Consider the following 21,750-nt stretch of genomic DNA (forward strand, 5'->3'; position numbering starts at 1 on the left):
CACATGCTGGCAAAATGTCAAGAAGAAAATCTTCTAGAACATGGCCACATAGCCCGAAAAATCCACAAAAAACCATGGATGCCAGCCATGAAAGCCTTCGACTTCACAACTTAAAATGTCATTCTGAATGTAGTTGGCAGGTTTACTATCTAGGTTTCTACCTCTTTTATCTGCTGTGTTATGTGTAGACCAACTGAGAATATGGGGCTTCAGGGGAAGATTTCATACCTTCAGAAGCCATCAAAAATAATTTGGAAATTTGGACCCCTATTTTGGCATCTCTCTTTATCTGCATTGACAACTATGGTAGAACAGGACTTGGGTCTTGCTATCACTGTCCCTATATTTAAAAAAAGGAAAGAAGAATGATCCTGGCAACCACAGACCAATTAGCCTCCTCAACACAAACAGCAAGCTGTATGCAAGGCACTTACAGTGGGAACTCTATGAAAAAGAAGGAGGCTTCCTCAATTGATATGGTAAGTCATCTCGACAACATCAATTTCCATCCTCTGAAGCTAGAGGGAAGGTATATCTCTGTTCTGCTTTATGCAGATGATGCAGCAGTAATTTCAAGAAACACGATTGGTCTAAAAAGAGCACTAAAAACACTAACTACCAAACTAGAACTTACCTACCAAAACACTAAAATTATGGCATTTGCTAAAAGGCCTAAGAACCAAAACTGGATTATAGATGGTCACAAGATTGAACAGGTCTCCTGCTTCAAATATCTGGCAGTAATCTTTCATGCTACTGGTAGTAGGAAAGCACATGGGGACTATAGGGCTGAACAGACCGCTCCTTTCAGTAGTCTGTTGCTACTTTCAAACACCAATCGCGAACGAAGATTCAGGAAGGACTCATCCCTTGCTTTCTACAAGCGCGTTGGTGACTAAAAAGGCCAATTCGGGATAAACAGGTCCAGTTGCAGAAAGCACAGCAGAAAGTCTCCTTGGGTGATGTTTCCAGGTTGCGGTTCTTTCTGCATTGTCGTTTCTCTTCGAGGCTCGTTCGGCATGAACTTTCGAAGAAGGCTGCAGCGTCATGGATAGTGCATCTCTATGCCTCCTGATGAGAGGCCAGGGAGGACCATTGTTGGTGATCTATCTGGCCAAGCCTGAGATGTTGTTTCAGGAAGTCCTTGTATCTCTTCTTTGGGGCGCCCCTCTTACGCTGACCCGTGGCGAGTTCACCGTAGAATACTATTTTGGGGAGGCGATGGTCCTTCATCCTAGAAACGTGTCCTGCCCAGCGCAGCTGCGTCTTCAATAGCATGGCCTCAATGCTGGTGATCCCTGCTTGCTCAAGGACAGCAACATTTGTCACATAGTCAGTCCAGTGTATATTTAGAATTGTGCATAAACAGTGCTGATGAAAGCATTCAAGGAGTCATAGGTGTTGGCGATAGGTGACCCATGTTTCAGACCCATAGAGGAGAACAGACAGTACAATGGCTCTATACACACTGATTTTTGTGCTTCGCCTCAAGTGTTTGTTACTCCAGACTTTTTTGTGAAGCCTTCCGAATGTGCTATATGCCTTTGCCAGTCTATGATCGATCTCTTTATCAATCTTGGCATCTGAGGAGATGATGCTTCCCAAGTAGGTGAACTGCTGAACAGACTTAAGCACAGATGTGCCTACGGTGATGTGGGGATGGTAGTGTTCTTCCTGTGGTGCAGGCTGGTAGAGAACTTCTGTTTTCTTCAGACTGACTTCCAGTCCAAAGAGTTCTGCAGCTGTAGCAAAACAAGATGTTAGGCGTTGCAGAGCTGCTTCCGTATGGGCAACGAGGGCAGCATCATCAGCAAAAAGCAACTCACGAACTAGATAGTTTAGAGTCTTTGTGCGGGCCCTCAGGCGGCTTAAGTTAAACAGGCTACCATCAGTACAGTAGCGTATGTAAATGCCGTCTTCTTCTTTGAGATCTGCCATAGCCCTTTGGAGCATCATGCTGAAGAAGACTGTAAATAAAGTTGGAGCAAGAACACAACCTTGTTTTACACCATTAGTTATTAGAAAGGACTCCGAGAGAGCATCGCCATATCTGACTTGCCCTTGCTGGCCTTCATGTAGCAGGATGATCATTTGGAGGAATTTGGGGGGAGGGCATCCTAGTCGTTCCAGGATCTGCCACAGACCTTTTCTACTCACAGTGTCGAAGGCTTTGGTGAGGTTGACAAATGTTACATAGAGTCTTTTGTTCTGCTCTCTACATTTCTCTTGCAGTTGTCTGAGGGCAAATACCATGTCTGTAGTGCTCCTATTAGCTCTGAAGCCACATTGGCTTTCGGGGTGAAGTTCTTCTGCAATGGCAGGAACTAATCTGTTCAGCAGTATCCTTGTGAGGATTTTTCCAGGAATGGAGAGCAGTGTTATACCTCGGTAGTTTGAGCAATCCGATTTTGCTCCTTTTTTCTTGTACAGGGTGATGATGACTGCATCTCGGAGATCTGATGGCAGTTCGCCTTTTTCCCAGCAACTCACAAGGAGTTTGTGGAGTTTAGCATGGAGTGCATGACCTCCATGTTTCCAAGCTTCAGGTGGAATTCCTGGTGAGCAGTTCTCTTCTTTGCCAACAGCTCCTGGATCTCTTGGTTGTTTTCATCAAACCAGTCTTGGTTTTTCTTGAGGGAGAACCCTAAGGATTCTTCCGCAGACTGCCATGAGAGACAACTTTCAGGCAAATCTGCAAACAAAACTTGAAGACCACCCTATAGACTCTTCTCCTACAATGCTTTGGCAACATATCAAAAACAGCATCCTGCAGTCTGCAGATATAACATAATAATAATAATAATAATAATAATAATAATAATAATAATAATAATATGTTTTATTTATATACCGCTATTCCAAAGATCATAGCGGTGAACAGCAAGTAAGCTAATTAGCAAGTAAGCTAATTTGCCCCCAACAGTCTGGGTACTCATTTTAGCGACCTCGGAAGGATGCAAGCCTGAGTCGAGCTTGGGCCCTTTTGCTGGTCTTGAACTCGCAACCTTGTGGTTTTGAGTGAATGGCTGCAGTACAGGCTCTTCTTCAGTTCCGAATGAGCCACTAATCAGCGCGGCAACAAGCGTTGTCAAATGAGCGGACACTGAGGGGATGGATGGGCGGGTTTGTGTGAATTCGCAGATGACCACTCGAAGAAACACAGTTACAGGTGAGCAACCTGTTCTTCTTCTTCGTGGTCTCTGCGAATCACACAAATGGGTTTAGACTAGCGAGCTATAGTCAGTGGAGGAGGGAGTGTCAATACCCAATAATCACATACCAATAAAGTATGTAAACCAAACAACTGTGTTATTTATTAACAGTGCAACAGGTCTATTGCATAGCAGAGAGTAACACTGCCCTCCCAAAGGCTGCATCATGCCTGGCCCTTGCATCCAGCCTGTAATGTCTAATGAATGTCAAAAGCTGGGACCAGACAGCTGCCTTACACACATCCTCAAGGGGAATATACGTCAAGAAGGCTGAGGATGCAGCTACCGCCCTAGTTGCATGGGGTCTAATCCGACCTGGTAGAGGCTTTCTAGCCAGTTCGTAGCAGAGGTGGATGGTACTGACCACCCACTTGGAGAACCTCTGCAGTGACACCGGCAACCCCTTCTTGGCTTCGGAGTAGCACACAAACAGTCTCTCCGAATGCCTGGAAGCACATGTCCTGTCCAGATAGAACGCCAGCGCCCTGCGGACATCCAGGGCATGGAGCTGACGCTCAGAGTCTGTGGTCGGATTAGGATCCAGAGTCGGCAAAACAATGTCCTGGTTGATGCAAAAAGCAGACACTACCTTTGGCAAGAAAGTAATGCCTGTACGGAGCACCACCTTGTCCTTATGGAAACGGAGGAAGGGCTGATCCATCCTCAGAGCACACAGTTCACCAGCTCGACGGGCTGACGTGACAGCTGCCAGGAAGGCCGTCTTCCAAGTGAGGAGTCTCAGGTCCGTGGTAGCTAAGGGCTCAAAGGGCTTGGGCACCAGATGTGCCAGGACGGTATCTAGACTCCACTGTGGCGTAGGGTCTAGAATCGGTGGATGCAAATTGTTGAATCCCTTAAGGAACCTCCTTATGAGAGGATCACCAAACAGGGAAGGCTTGTCCTGGAACAGGTAGTGAGATGAGATAGCCGATAGGTAGCACTTGATAGAACTCAAAGAAAGGCCTGTGTCTGCCAAGGTCATGAGAAAATCCAGGACCACAGGGATGGAGACACGGGATGGTGGAACGTCCTTCGCTTGTAGAAAGGTTAGGAACCTATCCCATTTGTAGGCATAGGACCTCCGTGTGGACGGTCTCTGAGCTGCCCTGATGATATCCTGTACACCGGATGGAAGTGTCCTCAGGATGGAATCCTCCATGCTACCAATGGGAGAGATTGCATCTCGGGATGGTGAACTTGTCCGCCGTGGAGCAAGAGCAGGTCGGGCCAGTGCTCTAGGCGGAGATGGTCCTGCGCTCGTTGTAAGAGCAGAGCAAACCAAGGCTGTCTGGGCCACCACGGAGTTATTAGGATTGCATCCGTATGGTCGGCCAAAATCTTCGAGAGGACCCGAGTGATGAGGGGAAACGGAGGAAAGGCATATAGGAGGCCTTGAGTCCATTTGATCTGGAAGGCGTCCCCTTCCGATCTTGGGTCTCTGTAGCGTGAGCAAAATCTTACGGTGTGGGCGTTCAGCCGGGAGGCAAAGAGGTCGAGGAGGGGGGTTCCCCAACGATTGAAGAGTAGGGAGACCACCTCTGGATGTAGTCTCCACTCGTGGCAAGTGGAGGGTGACCTGCTGAGTTGGTCTGCCAGGTCGTTCTGGTCGCCGGGCAGGTGGATGCTTTGTAGCAGAATTTTGTGTGTTATGCACCATTCCCAAATGCGGGTGGTGGCTAACAACAGAGTCCTTGACTTTGTACCTCCTTGTTTGTTGAGGTAGTACATAACGGTGGTGTTGTCGGTGAGAAGAAGCACCACCTTGTCCGTGAGGACCGACTGAAAGGCTCTGAGTGCTTTCTCCACGGCAAGCATTTCCAAGACATTGATGTGGAGAACAGCTTCCGCCGGTGACCATTTGTCCTTTATTGTAAGGTCCAGCGTGTGGGCGCCCCATCACTGTAGGGAGGCGTCCGTAGTCAGAGAGATGTCCGGCTGAGGGGGTAGGAATGGCATCCCCACACAGACGTTGTCGGATTGGAGCCACCATCGTAAAGGCCTCTGTACAGTCCTCGGGATGGTGAGAAGCTTGGTAGGCGTGTCTCGGCCGGAGTCGAACACGGAGAGGAACCAAGATTGAATGGGCCTCAGACGCAGTCTGGCCCACAGTGTGACGAAAGTGGTGGAGGCTAAATGTCCCATGGCGATTTGCACTGCACGGGCCTGAAGATGTCTTCGGCACAGGCAGGGCTGCAGGGATGCATAGAGGGCCTGGAACCTTGTCTGTGGAAGGTATGCCCTCATCTGTAGAGAGTCCAGCGTTGCTCCTATAAAGTTTATTCGCTTGGTAGGAGTCAAGTTGGACTTGTCGAAATTGACCTGTAGTCCCAGTGCTTGCAGCAGGGATAGGGCAAAATCTAGCTGCTTGAGAAGCGTGTCCTTTGAGGATGCTGCGAAGAGCCAGTCGTCCAGGTATGGGAAGACTGTGTTTCCCTTTTGACGCAGGTATGCCACCACGGGTGCCATGCACTTGGTGAAGACTCTTGGAGCTGTGGAAAGGCCAAAGGGAAGGACTTTGTACTGGTATGCCTGGTATCCAACAGCGAAGGTGAGGAACCTGCGGTGGTCCTCCAGGATCGCTATGTGAAAGTAGGCATCTTTCAGGTCTAGCGTCACAAACCAGTAGCCTTCCTGTAGGAGTGGTAAGATAGAAGCAAGGGTTACCATCCTGAATTTTTTTGTAGACAATAAAGTCATTGAGGGCTCGAAGATCCATTATGGGTCTAAGGCCAGAGTCTTTCTTCGGTACGGTGAAGTACCTGGAAAAGAAGCACTGCTTGAACTCAGAGGGAGAGACGAGTTCAATGGCGCCTTTGTCTAGAAGAGTGCGCACTTCGTCGAGAAGGGTGTCCGAGGGGACGGTTGAAAAGAAGGCTCCAGTTGGTGGGAGCTCAGAGAACTCTAGGGCACAGCCCCTGCGGACGATGTTAAGTGCCCAAGAGTCCGTAGTAATGGCGCCCAGTTGTTGAAGAAAGGGCTCAGCCTGTTGGAGGTGACGAGGTGCGCGGGAACACATCAGAACCTCTTCTTGCCCCTGCCATCCTTCTTCCTATACCCTTGCTGGTTGGGAAGATTGGCGCCTGTCTGGTGGGGGAGCAGGCGACTGGGATGACCGGCCCTGAGGGTTACTGTCCTGGTGATAAGGACGGTCCTGGGGCTGGAAACGGTACTGGCCTCCTGAGTGCCAGGGGCGCTGACCAGGATACCTCTGACGAGGGGATTTGGATGGTACGGAGGACATACGGTGCTTCCTAGCCGCGGTCTTCATCCAGTACCTGAAGCTGAGCTTCTCGTCCGTGTCTCTATTGAAGAGGCCCGAGTTGTCGAAGGGCATGTCTTCAATATCCGCCTTGGCCTGAGGGGTGAGGTCTGAGGACCGGAGCCATGCATAGCGGCGGAGAGCTATGGAGCCAGAGAGGATCATAGACGCACAGTCCGTGGAGTGTCTGGCAGAGATGATTTGCTGTCCAGCCATCAGGTGGATCTCGTTCCTGAGAGCCGCCATCATACGCCTCCTGTCATCGGGCAAGTCAGCAATGGTGGGGTCCATCTTCTCCACCAGGAACTGGACGTAGGCCCCCATGCAAGCCGCATAGTTGGCGATCTTGAGGTCAAGGGCCGCCGAGGCGTAAAATTTCTTAGCCAGGCCGTCTAACTTTTTACTGTCCTTGTCAACGGGAGAGGACGAGGTTTTAGGGGCGAAGGTAGACTGGGCCCCTTCCACGATAGCTGAATTCAGCTTGGGATGGTTTGACAGCCAGGACGGCACGGACGGAGTGACCCGGTACAGGTTCTCGATCCTGCGCGAAGTTAACGGGATGGTGGCTGGGGTGTCCCAAGAACGCTTGGCAATCTTCTCTAGGGACGGGAGGTAAGCCAGGGCTGGTGGAGCCGGAGCAGAGCCGTGGATCCTCCTTTCCACTGGGTCGAGAGCATCATCTTCGGGATGGGCGACCTCCAGCTTGAGGGCGTCAGCCATCTGTATGATTCTGTCTGCAAAGGCCCGAACGTCATCCGTGGGTGAGGGGACAGAAGGGCCTTGAGGCACAAACGGGGCATCCTCGTCCGAGACAGGGGACACGGAACAAGGAGAGCCTGAGCCGGACCTCGAGGGGGATGGGCTCCGCCATCTGAGGAGAGGGTCGGATGTCCCGAGGTCGTCCCGGTCATCCCGGCAGGAGGTGTCACCATCCGGAAGACGGGCTCGAGAGTGAGCACAGAGGTCCCGACGCAGGTGGGACGGGTCAACCGGGATGAGGTACTGTCCCATACGCTGGTCGTGGACGAGATCCGGGAACGCCTGGAAGAGGTCCCGATCATGGTCTGTAGGAGCACCATGGTGTGTAGCTAGAGCCTCGTTGGCTTCGGTACCTAGCGTGGCCCGGTCCCGTGAGGCAGAGCGCGGCCGTCTCCTTGGCGAGGGCGAGGGAGATCTTGACCTCGGCCTCTGAGGGGAGAATGGAGCGTAGGAATCCTGAAGCTCTCCCTCCGATTCAGAGTCCACATGCACAATCTGTAGGCTGTCTGCCGGTACAGAGAGGTGACTGGTGAGAAGGACTCTGGGCTCGAGCGGCACCGTCCAGGAGGGAGCCGGTATAGACGGAGTCGGGGTCTTCACCGGCTCAAGAACAGGCGATGTCGACGGTACTGGCCTCGACTCAGGCGGAGGCACTGAGACCGTGCTTGGGGCCCCCTTACGGCGGCTCTTAGCGGGCGGCAAGGACAAGCGAGCCCGCTTCTTGTCCCGGTCGGAGCGTTTTTCCCCTCTTTTCTTGGGGGCTTTGGGGGTATCCGCTTCCCCAGAAGCTCCAGAGCTGCCAGGCTGGCTGAGAACCCTCTCGTAGAGGGCGGCCTTGAGTGTCTGATCCCGGTTCTTGAGGGCTTGGGCGGACATGGCCTTGCAGTGGACACAACTGCCCTGGATGTGTGCCTCACCTAAGCAGAGGACACACTTGTCGTGGCCATCGGCCCTGGGGATTTTAACCCCGCACTTGGTACATTGCTTGAAAGAGGCCATGGTAAGAGAAGTCCGTTACCAGTCCGAAGTCAAGCCGTAAATCAGAAATCCGTCCGTCCAAGGGAAAGTCCGAAAGAATGGTCAAGTGAAAGTCCTGAAGGTCAAAATGCCAGAGATTCCAAGAGAAGAGCAAGCAAATGCAAGCGAAGTTCCTCGAGCTGCTTAGCGCGGCGGAATGAAGGAACTGAAGAAGAGCGGGCCGCCAGGGGCCTTATATATGGGTGGGCGGAGCTACCACCAAAAAGTTGCAAAAAGATACATTACTTTCTGCCTAGAGATTCTAGAAGTTTCCGAGGATTGCTGCGCAGGCGCAGAATAAACTCATTTGTGTGATTCGCAGAGACCACGAAGAAGAAATAATATTGCCAGATTCTGTGCAGATGCAATTAAAATCCATCAGGCAATGATCTCTACAGTAGGTTAGTATTAATCTTGCCTTGCCACACTGGGTTTTAAAAGGAAATTTTAAATACTTTTAAAACCTGTTTTTACCTGGTTTTTACCTTGTTTTTATTTTATATTCCCCTTTTACCTGTGCTGGTATGTAATAAAGATGAACTGAACTAGTGCTCAGTTGTGTATCTTTACACTTTAGGATTTTGTCTAGTTCTTTCATGGCTGCTCTTCTCATTCTAATCTTCTTCTTATTTCTTGGCTGAAGTCTCCATTCTTCTCAATGTTTGTTCCAAGGTGTGGGAAATCTAGGACTATTTGAATTATCTAGTTTGAATTTATGTAGATTCCCCATGGTCATTACTTTTGTTTTTTTGTTTTTTATGTTCACAAGTAAAACTGCCTATGCATTTTCTTCCTTGCTCTCCCTTAATAATTGTTCCAAGTCTATGTTGTGTTCTGCTAGTCATAAGGTGTGATCAGTATATCTTAGATCAGTGATGGTGAACCTTTTTGAGGCTGAGTGCCCAAACTGCAACCCAAAACCCACTTATTTATTGCAAAGTGCCATGTCTCTATGGCTTTCTAGTAACAAACTCTGGCAAACTCTGTGCCGGGACGATGGCACATGTGCCCACAGAGAAGGCTCTGAGTGCCACCTCTGTCATGCGTGCCATAGGTTTGCCATCACTGTCTTAGATGGTTGATTTTCTTCCTCCTAATTTCACTTCTCCTTCTTCTGAGTTCAAACCTGCTCTTCGTATGATATTTTCTGCATACAGGTTGAACAGGTAAGGCTAAGCACTGGATCTCTGACAAATTCCTGGTGTGCCTTGCAGATAATATTATTTTTCATTTACAAAGGTTTTTCCTGCTTGTGAGGTACCAATGCCTCATTTAGGCCTCAGAGTAAGTCACCAGCTTCACAAGAAGGGAAAATCTTAGTATATGACATTCTGGGCGGGGATTTGGACTAGACATTGGTAAATAGTGGAACCTGCCAGCAATCGATTTGGAAGAAAATTAGCTGCAGTGGGAGCTGATGGAGGAAAATGGTGGTGCATGCCAGGCAGCAATCTATTTTGTTTCCCCAACCCCCCATATCCATCATGAATCCATTGCTCAGACTACAGGAAATACTGGAGTTTCCAGCAAACTCCGAAGCAAAATGTGAGTTTTTAAAATTCAGTTTAAGACATTGTACTCTGATTTTGCTGCTGAGAGGATTATGTGTTATGTGTCCTGACTGCACCAGATTCAAGGAAAATACTCTACATCATGTATCCTGACTGTACCAACTTGTGGGAGGGGGTTTCCCTTGTAAAGACAAGCTCATAGGGAGATCAAGAGACTAGTAATACTTACATGAGAACCTCTGCCCTCTACTGACTGCAGCATGAAAAACTAAGCCAGGCACACCTGAGGTTTTATCTTCAAGACAATCTCTTCCCTTATCACCCATAATAAAATGGAAGTTCCATCGTTCTGGATGGATCTCACAATTATAAAAATTATGGAAATTAACTGTGTGGAAACTTCTAAAAATCGTTTGTAGATAAGATTGTAGAAGAGCCAGACTTTTTACCAGACTTGAAATGAATTTTGAAAATAGCAGAATGTCTTCCCTTCAGGACTGCAGCATCACAGGCATTTCTTAGGTTGGATTACAGAGATCAAACCAGTTCATACTGCTAAAATCCTCATAAAGTGCAGCCCTGTGGCTAGAGCCACATTCAGGGGTGGGGGATACATGGATGAGACAATGTGGTTCACAGAAGTGTAGCAGATTTTTAAAAACTCTGACATGGATCACTGCCATGAAACTGTGTGGTCATGTTTGCTTATGTTGATGCAGCTGCAAGCATGGGGTTGCTTTGTGTGCAGCATATTGGGATCGGGGGTGGATTTTCTATGCATAAGCCAAACAAAAGACCTCCAGCATCTTTCAGTAAGCAGTTCTTGCAAAATCTCATAGAAATGAATTACTGAATAACATAAGTCTGACTTGAGAGTTGACGGTAAATTTCAAATGATTCATAGCCTATGTGCTCTAGAGTATCTGTAAGAAACCATTATCTATAGAGTGGATTAAACAATATTCCTCCCCATGGCATCCTACATAAGTGATAAAGTACAATTCTTATCATCCCCAGTCTTAAACCGTGGGGATTGTAATGCATCTGAAAGGTACCATGTTGGGGCAGGATGGCATAAAATGCTATAGACAATTGGTTTCATGTTCTGACCTAAATATATATGTTTATCATTCTGCTCATAAATGATCTTCATGATGTTGTGTAGGAAACACTGCACAGAATCAGTACAAACTAAGCTTCTTGTTCAGCAAATTTCATACATAAATGTGATTCAAACAAAATTTTAACTATGAAATACCAGTTATAAATACAAATGAATTGCTATTTGGAGAAGAATGCATTGCCACATTTCTCTTTATTCATTTGTTTCTATCTTGCATAATTACCTTAAAGAAGCCATGTTTCCGGTTACGTTGTCCTAGCCATAAATTGATTCCTGGAGTCAAATTTGTTTCTGGGGGGTCTATAACACGTTCATAAATCCTATGGAATAAAGTGCCATGTTAGCCAAAAAAAACTGTCATTCCATTTCACCTTAGAATCTCTGTGAATTTAAAATACAAAATTCATTTATTAACAAAAGAGATAGAAGCTTCAGCTTAAGGCTAAATATAATCACTTATACCTTTTCCTGCTAACTTTGCAACTGAAAAACAAGAACAAGAAAAACCAAACTTTCATATATAGATAAAATAGAGTACTACACAGACAACCACCTTGAATCCCATTTCTGCCTTCAACCCCACTTTGAAAAACAGGATATATATCCAATAAATAATTAAATAAAAACCAAGGAGGACTGCAGATCACTTAGATACCAATAAGGAGAGCTTTTGGAAAGAGACATTTCATAACATATTGGTCCATCTGAGATAAAATTTAGATTGTAAGAGTGATAACAAAACATTCATAGTGATTGTAAAAACCTGTTCTTGAAAAAGTAACTCTTAGTCAAGAAACAAAGACTGCAATAATAGCATATGATCCAATTTCTTTAACATTGAGCAGAATAGAACTCACAACTCTCCTGTGGGGGGAAATGGGGCAAAGTAGACAGCACTGTTACTACCATACATTCATTCAACCAACAGGATTCCTCTCCCAGTTCAGAAGTCTAGATCCAACCCACTGTCCTGTGACAGTTAAGGTTCTAAAATAGGATTCTGATGATTATATCACTAATATCATGATGAATTACAATAAAAATAATTAATACCTAATGAGCCTATGTGGCATAGTGGTTTCAGTATTGAACTACAACTTTGGTCACCAGGATTTGAATCTCCGCTCATCCATGAAACCCATTGGGTGACCTTGGGCACGTCATGCTCTCAGCCTTAGAGGAAGAAAGGCAATGGAAAACCTCCTCTGAACAAATCTTACCAAGAAAACCCCATGATAGGGTTTCTGTGGGCCTGAACAGACAGGCCCAAATAAAGCTGCTTTGGGTCACTTTGGAGGTATGCTGTTTAAATGACACATGCATCTTAAGTGGTCAGAAGTTGTGCCAAAGTTGCACTCCAGTCCTTAGGACTGGAGCGAGGCTTTGGTGTGGCTTCCAGACTCTTAGGACACATGCATCATTTAAACAGCATACCTCCAAAGTAATCCGAAGCAGCTTTATTTGGGCCTGTCTGTTCAGGCCCTAAAAGTCAGAAATGACTTGAAAGCACACAACAATACTGACAAACTAGGGAAGCACTTGGGTGTTGGATGATACCAAAATTAACATAACACTAGAAGATGATTAGGGGATTACAGAGAAGCTAAATGAATATTTTTCATCTGTTTTCACATCTGAAAATATCCAGCAGATACCCGTGCCTGAAATGTTTCAGAAGTGTCTGAGGCGCTTAGGCAAAGAATGGTAAAAACAGAGCAAATTCTAAACCTCATTGAAAAAGAAAGAAAGAAGTCATTGAGCACTAGGTGGAACAAGGCATAGAGGGAACACACATTCTAGACTTTAGGAGAGCAGATTTCAGTAAACACAGAGAAGTACTGAGGGTGATACCGTGGTCAGGAATACTAAAAAATAAGGGAGTTCACAATGGATGGGAGTTTCTCAAAAGGGAGATACTGAAGGCACAATTTCAAACAGTTCCAATGACGAAGAAAAATGGGAGGTTTCTCAAGAAACCAGGATAGATAATTAAGGAACATTCAACTGAACTAAGTTTTAAATGGAACATATATAAGAAATGGAAAAAGGAAATTAAAAAAGGAATTCAAAGAAATAGCAAACAAGCACATGTAGAGGTAAAGTCAGAAAAGCTAAAGCACAGAATGAACTCAGGCTTTCTACGGAGGTTAAGAACAATAAAAAGGGGCTATTTTGATATGTCTGCAGCAAAAGGAAGAATAAGGAAATGGTAGAGCCACTGCATGCAGAAGATGGCAAAATGCTAATATTTGAAGGGATATCATATTGAGGAGGGAACAAGCTTGTTTTCTACTGCTCCAGAGAACAGGGCTCAGAACAATGGATGCAAGCTACGGGAAAAGAGATTCCACCTCAACATTAGGAGGAACTTCCTGACAGTAAGGGCTGTTTGACAGTGGAACACACTCCCTCAGAGAGTGGTGGAATCTCCTTCCCTGGAGGTCTTTAAACAAAGGCTGGATGGCTATCTGTCGGGTATGCATTGATTGAAAGTTCCTGCATGGCAGGGTGTTGCACTGGATGTTCCTCATGGTCTCTTCCAACTCTATGATACTATGGATCTTACCACACAGGGCTCATGTCACGGGACAAGAACAGTCCAAAAGGAGCCAGGAAGGTAACAGAACAAGAGGGGGACGCATTTTACTGCACAGAGGAAGTCCTTCACTTGTTCCGTTCCCTTCCCTTCCATTCCCAATCTGTCCCAGAGGAGGCAATTTTTGAGAACTTGGGGAAGAATAGGATAGGAATAATAATAATAATAATGAATAATTAAAAAGTAAGAATAATGTACAGGTCACTATTGATCCCAACAGCTTTGTGAGAAACACAAAGTCCACCTTGTGAGTCAACAGGACTGTCTGAACCATGCACTCATGCACTACAACTTGAGAAGTTTGTCTGCTGAAAGTAACAAGATCCCCTGTCTTTTATTTACACAGGTAACTACATGGAGACATTGGTTTGGGGAGAACTGACTTATCTTGGTTGGCAAACTATGAAATGTGAAACAGTTCAAAGGCTTTTGTACATCCACAACAGCACAAGGCGGCATGCTAGAGTGGACCAACAAATTGTCCAAATAAGTTCCAAAACACACTGCAGAAATAATACAGTTTGAGACTGTTTTAACTGCCCTGGATCAATGCTAGTGAATTCTGGGAACTGTAATTCTGTGAGATATTTAGCCTTTCCTGTTAGAGAGCTCTGGTTCCACAATAAACTACGATTCCCATGATTTCCTAGCACTGAGTCAGGCAGTTAAAGTGGTCTCAAACTAGATTATTTCTGTAGTGTGTTTTGGACCTAAGGTACACTTTGGGCATCTGCAAATGGACAATTAGTTTAAAAGCATCTTTGTGAACATTCTTGATGATGCTGAGAAATGAAACAGAAGTGATCTGCATTGGTAACAAACTTTTTGGTAAGCAAATCTGGTGGGGGTCAGAGAAGTCTGTGAAATGGGTGAATGAGGATGTGAAATTAGGCCTCTGTCAAATCCAGAGAGCTAGTGAAATCACCCACTTGAATAGCTTCAAAAATAGATTTTAGTGTCTTCATTTGAAAAGTCTTTCTTCTCACAAATCAATTCACCTGTTTGAGGTCCAGGATAACTCAAAAATTCCCATTCATTTTAGCCACTAGGGAAAACCTTCAATAGCAAATTGGGGGGACCTGCATACCCATGACTAGCTATGGCCCGGGACAGACCGCTGAGAAATGGAGGCCTGCTGGCACCTGCTTTTGCTCCACAGGGATGGCACAACCCCCAAACAGTGTGCCGTCCCTGCAGAGCAAAAAGAAACTGGTATTTCTGGGTTCTTGCTGCAGTGCCGCAATGATGTCATGAGTGCACCACTGGCACACTCCTGACATAAACAACGCACACCATTGTAACGGCACCAGTACATACTAGGGTTAGGGACAGTGCAGTTGCCACGCAGTCCCTAACCCTAGTATCGGCCCTGGTATGCCACTTATTGGCGGTATGTACCAGGCCTATGACTTTTATTTCTCATAGATGATATATAACTTGTTTTATTAAATTCTGTTTCTGAGATATTGTAAAATTGTGGCTTATGAGATACAGCATAAAATGATTTGGAGGCAGGTGATGGAAATCTATTCAAATTGCCACTGAAGATGAGCAATCAGATTTGTGTATATTAGAAGAAGAGACAGAGGAATCACAGGAAGAACATGTGTTCTTATGGCAAAAATAAGATTGCCTCCAGATCTACCCACTGAAGGGGAGGATTTTTTTTTCCATCCAAAGAGAAAAGGCACATATGTTCATGCTCTTTTGCAGAGGAAAGCTGGTCTCACTTGTGAAAAGAATTGGGAAGGGAAGGAACTATAATGCCCTGTGACCTATCCCCAGAAGTCTCAAAAGGGTACTCACCATCCAGAACCAACACATTCTCACTAATTTATTAATCCAGTTGCAAAAGCCAGGGTGAAGATCTGGGCATCAGTCACCAGGGAGGGGGCAAGATGAATGGTTCCCCAACTCTAAAAGCCATGCTCACAAACATAAGATTGAGATTTTTCTTCTCTCTCCTTCTCTCCCCCCCCCCAAATCTCTCTCTCTCTCTCTCTCTCTCTCATTATCTCTTTATTTCTGTGTGTAGGGAGAGCAGAATAGGCCACAGTCATGAGGATCTGGAGCTGTGAAAAATCCTGTGTTCCCTTTTAGGTGGAGCCAGAATGTGGTGGTGGTGGTGGGGGGGGTTAATCCATTTTACATAGTCCTAACTAATTGGTGATGTGATAATCCTAACTCAAGAAGCCCCCCTTCCACAGCAGAACAGAGTGAATAGGAAGTAGCTAGAAACAAGAATCATCAACTGAAGCTCAATGGTAAGTGATTCAGGAAAGATCAGGCACCTTCACATAGGACATAGTAAAACTGAGGGATTTATTACACTAATCTTCTTTGCATATCCTCCCACCCTGAGGCCCTGCCACCAACAACAGAACAATACACAGATTAACATGGAATTCCTCCAGACCCAGGGTCACACTCTGTGTGTGTGTGTGTGTGTGTGTATCCAGCTGTCTTCTAGGTCAGCATTCTCTGAAGATGCCAGCCACAGATGCTGGCGAAACATAAGGAATAAACTCTTCTATAACATGGCCACATAGCCCCAAAAAGCCACAAAAAACAATATATGCTTCCAAAGTGATTCTGACTAGAAAAGAAAATAGAAATAACAATATAGATTATTTTGTTTTAAAAAGTACTAAGAAATGAGAAAATTTAAAGGAATAGTTTTTATTTAAAGCCTATAGTTTAGACACATTGGCGGGATACACACCGCCATATAGTACGTATAGGATACGTACTAGGGTTAGGAAGGGGCGGTGCTTCCGCACCCCCCTAACCCTAGTACGTATCCTATACGTACAAGATGGTGGCGCACCTTCTACATGGGCGCCGCCATCTTTACGTATTGGACGCACAGCGTCCAGACGTGTCGCAGCGCCTATGACGTCGCGAGTCCGCGCCAGGCGCCTCGCGACGTCATAAAGGCGCCGCAAGAAGAAGCTCCGAAATGGAGCTTCTTTTTTGCTCCGCGCGGGAGTCGCGCGGTTTGGCTGCTACGGCTCCCGCGCGGAGCAAATGGCGGCGGCGGGGGAGCGCCGCAAAGCGGCGGTTTGTACCCCGCCATTAACTGAGATCAAAAGAGCATATCATTTAATTATGTAGAGTAACTGATTAAAGTCATCCCTCCTTATCCGCGGATTTTTTATCCACAGATTCAAGCATCCATGGCTTGAAAATATTTATAAATATAAATTCCAAATAGCAAACCTTGATTTTTCCATTCAATATACTATACTATGCTATTGTATTTAATGGGACTTGAGCATCCACGGATTTTGTTATCCATGGGGGGTCCTGGAACCAAACCCCAGTGTATGACAAGGGCCCACTGTACCTACACTGCAATTATAATCAACTGTATTTCCTCAGAATACTGCAACACAAAAATACATTCAAAGCTGCAATCATTGTTGCTGTGATGTTTTCCCCCTTGCTCCATAATAACCTGCAGTATTTCCCCTTGAACTAATTTACTTTTTTGAGCAATAAAACACATTTCCATTCTCTGGCCCTATATTTTGGAGATCAAAAAATGGCAAAAGTATTTATTATCTCCATCAACATTTTCAACTGCTGACACCTCATTTCTTCAGCAACAAAAGCATGATTAAATATTATTCAAATAAAGTACTACTTTAAGAGTCTGAATAAGACCTTTGGCACACTCATGGAAAAAGCAAGTTCCTGAATAACACACTCAAGCAATTGTTTGTAGCTCAATGGTGCATATATTTTTATTAATAGCATCAGTATTCTTTCTAGAAGGTGTTGAACATTTTCAAGCTACTGGCCAATATTCCATGAGGAATTCCATCTTCTGTTAAAAGCTAAAAGCCCCAAAGCTAAAACAAAGGAACATTCTGCTCTCCATAACACTACTTACAAGTGAGTATTGGATTTTTATTTATTTGGCCAAGTGAGGCTCTAAAGAGACTGCACAATATCTGGCTCCAATGACATAAGAAGGATGAATTTTTCAATATAAAAGCACACAAATCGACATGTATTATGCTGCAGCTCAATAGTACAATATAAGGAAGACAAATTGGGCAGAGGCCCAAATGGTTTTTTTCAGCCTTTGTTGGGAATCTAACAAAAGACTTTTACCTTTATGGAGAATGAGTACTACACTGTCTCCCTGGCATCCTTTGAGAAAAATCCCATTCGTAAGGTAGGTTAGGTGGAAAGCAGCAAAGGGCTCTTCATTTTTCTGAGTGATATTTAATTACCTTTCAAGTATCTACCCATTTTTCCTACAAAGAACTATTCATATGAAATTTTTAAAAGTTTTTTGTTCCTTTCCCCACATAAGTGGCATTTAAGATATCATAGGTGATGAATGTGGCATTTTTTCCTTAATCATCCTATTGTTAACCCTTTAAGACCAACAGAACAAAGCTGAACACTGGCAATCAAAATTAACCAGTTAGTGACTCTTATATACAATATTTTGATGACTGTACTGATCTAGTAAATGATGTATGTAAAAATAACAGTCGGCCCTCTGCATCCTCAAGAGATCCATTCCCCATAGGGATAAGGAAAAAAAGTGGAGCTTCAAATCCCATTGTCTCCAATGACAATGCAGTGTGTGTGTACCCACTAGCATGGACACATACACACACTTGCTCAGATCCGTGGATGGCAAATCTGTGGATGACGAGACCCCACTCTATGTAAAATTTATGTATTCATATGCATCAAATGATATAGAAAATTTATTATCCCTCATGTGAATGAAGCATACCCTTTCAGATGCTGTGGTCACTGCTGACAATCTGTGATGACTCAATTCATCCATTATACTTTGTAGAAAGCAGCTAAAGTTGAGTTAAAGATAGTATGTTGTGTCCATGCAATAGATCTAAAATTCAGTTACTGGGATGTCTAGCATAATAGTTTGAGGTGACAACAAGCCTAAGAAAGACCTCTTCCTGAGGCTAGAGAGAGGCCAGTGTAGCCCTGTCAGCTCTGTCATTACAAAATAGCTTTGCATGTATTTCGGCACACAAATGCATTATTTAGAGATTTAGGACTGGCCAAGTGCGCAAAATATTACATTATATAAACTAGCTCTAAACATTTTCCTAAGCTAAAAAGAAGCTGACATAAGAAACTAAAATATATAGCAGTGTGTACCACCTTAATATTTTTTTTAATTTGTTTTATTTATATACCGCTATTCCAAAGATCATAGCGGTGAACAGCAAGTAAGCTAATTAGCAGGTAAGCTAATTTTCCCCCAACAATCTGGGTACTCATTTTAGTGACCTCGGAAGGATGCAAGCCTGAGTCGAGCTTGGGCCCTTTTGCTGGTGTTGAACTCGCAACCTTGTGGTTTTGAGTGAATGGCTGCAGTACAGGCATTTAACCACTGCGCCATCAGGGCTCTAAACCTTAAACATAAGCCTCTAGTTTTCCACTCTTAATTTATCCCGTGTATTTGACTTTCTGCTTTGACTGTTGTCAATGTATTTGAAAGATTTAAAATAAACATTAAAAAATAGAATCTAGCATAAGTTGCAGTGAAATGTAAAAAAAGAAAGACAGACAGATTGAAATAACCGGATGCAAGCTATAAACAGGATACAAGACCCAGCAGCAAAATTTAAAGAACATAATTTTGCCAAATAATCCAATAAAAACAGAATTTAATAGAGACAATTGTATTAAACAAAAGGAACTTGTACTCCAAGTACTGTATTGTTAAGTATGATATGCAACAAAACCTAAAATTCACAAGAGTGACGAGTTTATTGGCCAACCAAAATGCAGAAAATACATCATGCAAGCTTTCAAAGCTTCACTGATTTCTTCATCAGGCAAAGATGTTTAAAATCATATAGGACGAGAATAATGACAATGTTAGAGTCACAGGCCTAAATTTTGTCTCAGGTATTATTTCTCTTGTCAGTTAAAATGGTCCAGAGGGATATCAAAGCAAACAGAGGTCGCTCCCCTTCATGACCAAGTGGCAACCAGGGACAAAGACAGGTAATAAAAGACAATTAATAAAACTTCACTTTCATTTAGCAACATAAAAGTAACCTCCCTTGACATCCAAGCTGCCCTGTCCTGTACTTACTTCTTATTAGCTTGATTTTCAACAGAAATAGTATTTTCTCAAAACTTGAAACTGTAGCTCTGAAATAACAATTTGATTCCTTCAAGATTTCTGAGTTTGCATTTAACTGATTAATGCAATCATAGATTTGGAGGAGACTGCAAGGACCATCCAGACCAACCCCCTGTCATGTATGAATACTGAATCAAAACATTCCCAACAGATGGCCATCCAGCCTCTGTTAAAATACCTACAAAGAAGGAGACAGCACCACTCTCTGAGAGAGTCTGTTCCACTGTCAAACAGCTCTTACTGTCGGGATGTTATTCCTAATGTTGAGGTGGAATCTCTTTTCCTGTAGCTTGAATGCATTGCTCTGGCTCTTATCCTCTGGAGCAGCAGATGACACGCTTGTTCTATCCTCAATATGACATCCCTTTGACTATTTAATCAGGGCTGTCAAGTCACCCTTTAACATTTTCTTCTCCAAGCTAAACATACCCAACTCCCTAAGTCACTTCTCATAGGGCATGGTTTCCAGACCTTTCACTATTTTTGTCACCCTCCTCTGAATATGCTCCAGCTTGGCAACATCCTTCTTTAATTGTGGTGCCCAGAACTGGGCACAATATTCCATGTAACATCTGACCAAAGCAGAATACAATGGTACTGTTGCTTCCCTCAATCTAGACACTATGCAATTGCCCCACCTAATGCATGTATCAGAGATCTGCACCCTTGAAATACATGGAGTGGTGACCTCCTCTATTTGCAAGGCTCCGCACACCCTTGCCATGCATACGGGGCACGCTCCAATCAAGCCTATGGAGTTTGAATAAGCACAATCCTCCATTTTCATGGGGGGAGGGGTCCGGAATGGATCCCCCATGAAAATGGAGGGCCAACTGTACTCCTACTGATGCAGCCAAGAATGGCATTAGCTTTCATAGCTGCTGCATCACATTGCTGACTCATATTCATGTTCTATTGAGGTCATTCTGAAATCATAAAAGATAAAAGTGGATTTTGGTTTTCTTTGATCTGGCTGAACCCATCCTTTGGTTGTCAGTTTCCTGTCAGAAATTGAGAGAAAGGTGTGTGTGTGTGTGTGTGTGCATGCACGCATGTGTATGCGCGTGCACACAGCTGTGCTTTTCTTGTAAGCTTCTCCCCCACGTGTTGTGCATGGCTGCAGCTATGTACAGTTCACACCACCTATGTCTGGTACTCTGTGGGTCATCATATAGTTTTAATGTATCAAATAATATCTGAATTAATAAATGCAATAAGGGATATCTGGAGCATTACAGTGGACAGGATCAAAATATTTTGCAACCAAAGATTCTTCCATTCACAGAATGGAATAGGAAAACATTTTTTTAAAAAAATTCAAAAACCAAACCTTGATATTGCCATTTTGTATAAGGGGCACCATTTTACTATGCCATTGTATATTATGGAACTTGTGCATCCATGGATTTTGGTGTCCACGGAAGTGGGGAGTGTCCTGCAACCAAACCTTAGCAGATAACAAGGGCTCACTGCATGATATGTATGATCAGACCTCTTCAGTTTCATACAAAAGAAAAGTTGGACTATTTTTTAAATAAATAAAACAAAACAGTTCTGACTAACAACTCCCACAATCAATGTAAGATTACTGTCAATGTTCTGCTTCTTTCAATCACCCCATTTATCTTCTTGCCAAACAAAAGCATGTTAATAACAACATGACTGATTTATATAAAATGGTGTTTACAGACAGTATTTTTTAAAAATCAGTTTTATTCTACTTGAATTATTCATGTGGTTTTCAGCTTCTGTCTCAAAAGAATCATCTAACTAGTAAAAAAAACTCTTCATATGCCCCATGCCTGACATACTGCAGGAGTTCCTAATCACATAACAAGAAAGGCACTTTAGATGAGCATTTCAGATCTTGAAAGTAATCTTTGCTTGTTGAATTTGCAGAGCATAACAATGCCTATCAACTATTTAATCAAAAAGTTATTGTTTGGCTCAGGGACTTTAAAAGCTTTAAAATGTTCACTTATTTTAAAGTTTTTAAAGAAACATCCAAATTAATCACATATGAAAGAACAAAATATTTTTCATGTGGTAACAGAAATCATTGGTTCAAAGCATGTTTCTGTACACACATACACAGATGCAAGCATATCAATATGTGTGCCTTAGA

The 21,750-nt window shown here is 44.1% G+C and overlaps 1 protein-coding gene across 1 annotated transcript in view; it reads right to left on the bottom strand.

Annotated features, from left to right (window-relative positions):
* NELL1 (neural EGFL like 1) overlaps window positions 1-21,750 on the bottom strand; it is a 657,613-nt gene that overhangs the window by 482,341 nt on the left and 153,522 nt on the right. Inside the window, 1 exon segment of the mRNA XM_042459591.1 lies at window positions 11,105-11,201. Coding sequence (XP_042315525.1) covers window positions 11,105-11,201 — 97 coding nt within the window.

Source organism: Sceloporus undulatus, chromosome 1, assembly GCF_019175285.1.
Source record: "Sceloporus undulatus isolate JIND9_A2432 ecotype Alabama chromosome 1, SceUnd_v1.1, whole genome shotgun sequence".
In the NCBI taxonomy this organism is placed as follows: Eukaryota; Metazoa; Chordata; class Lepidosauria; order Squamata; family Phrynosomatidae; genus Sceloporus; species Sceloporus undulatus.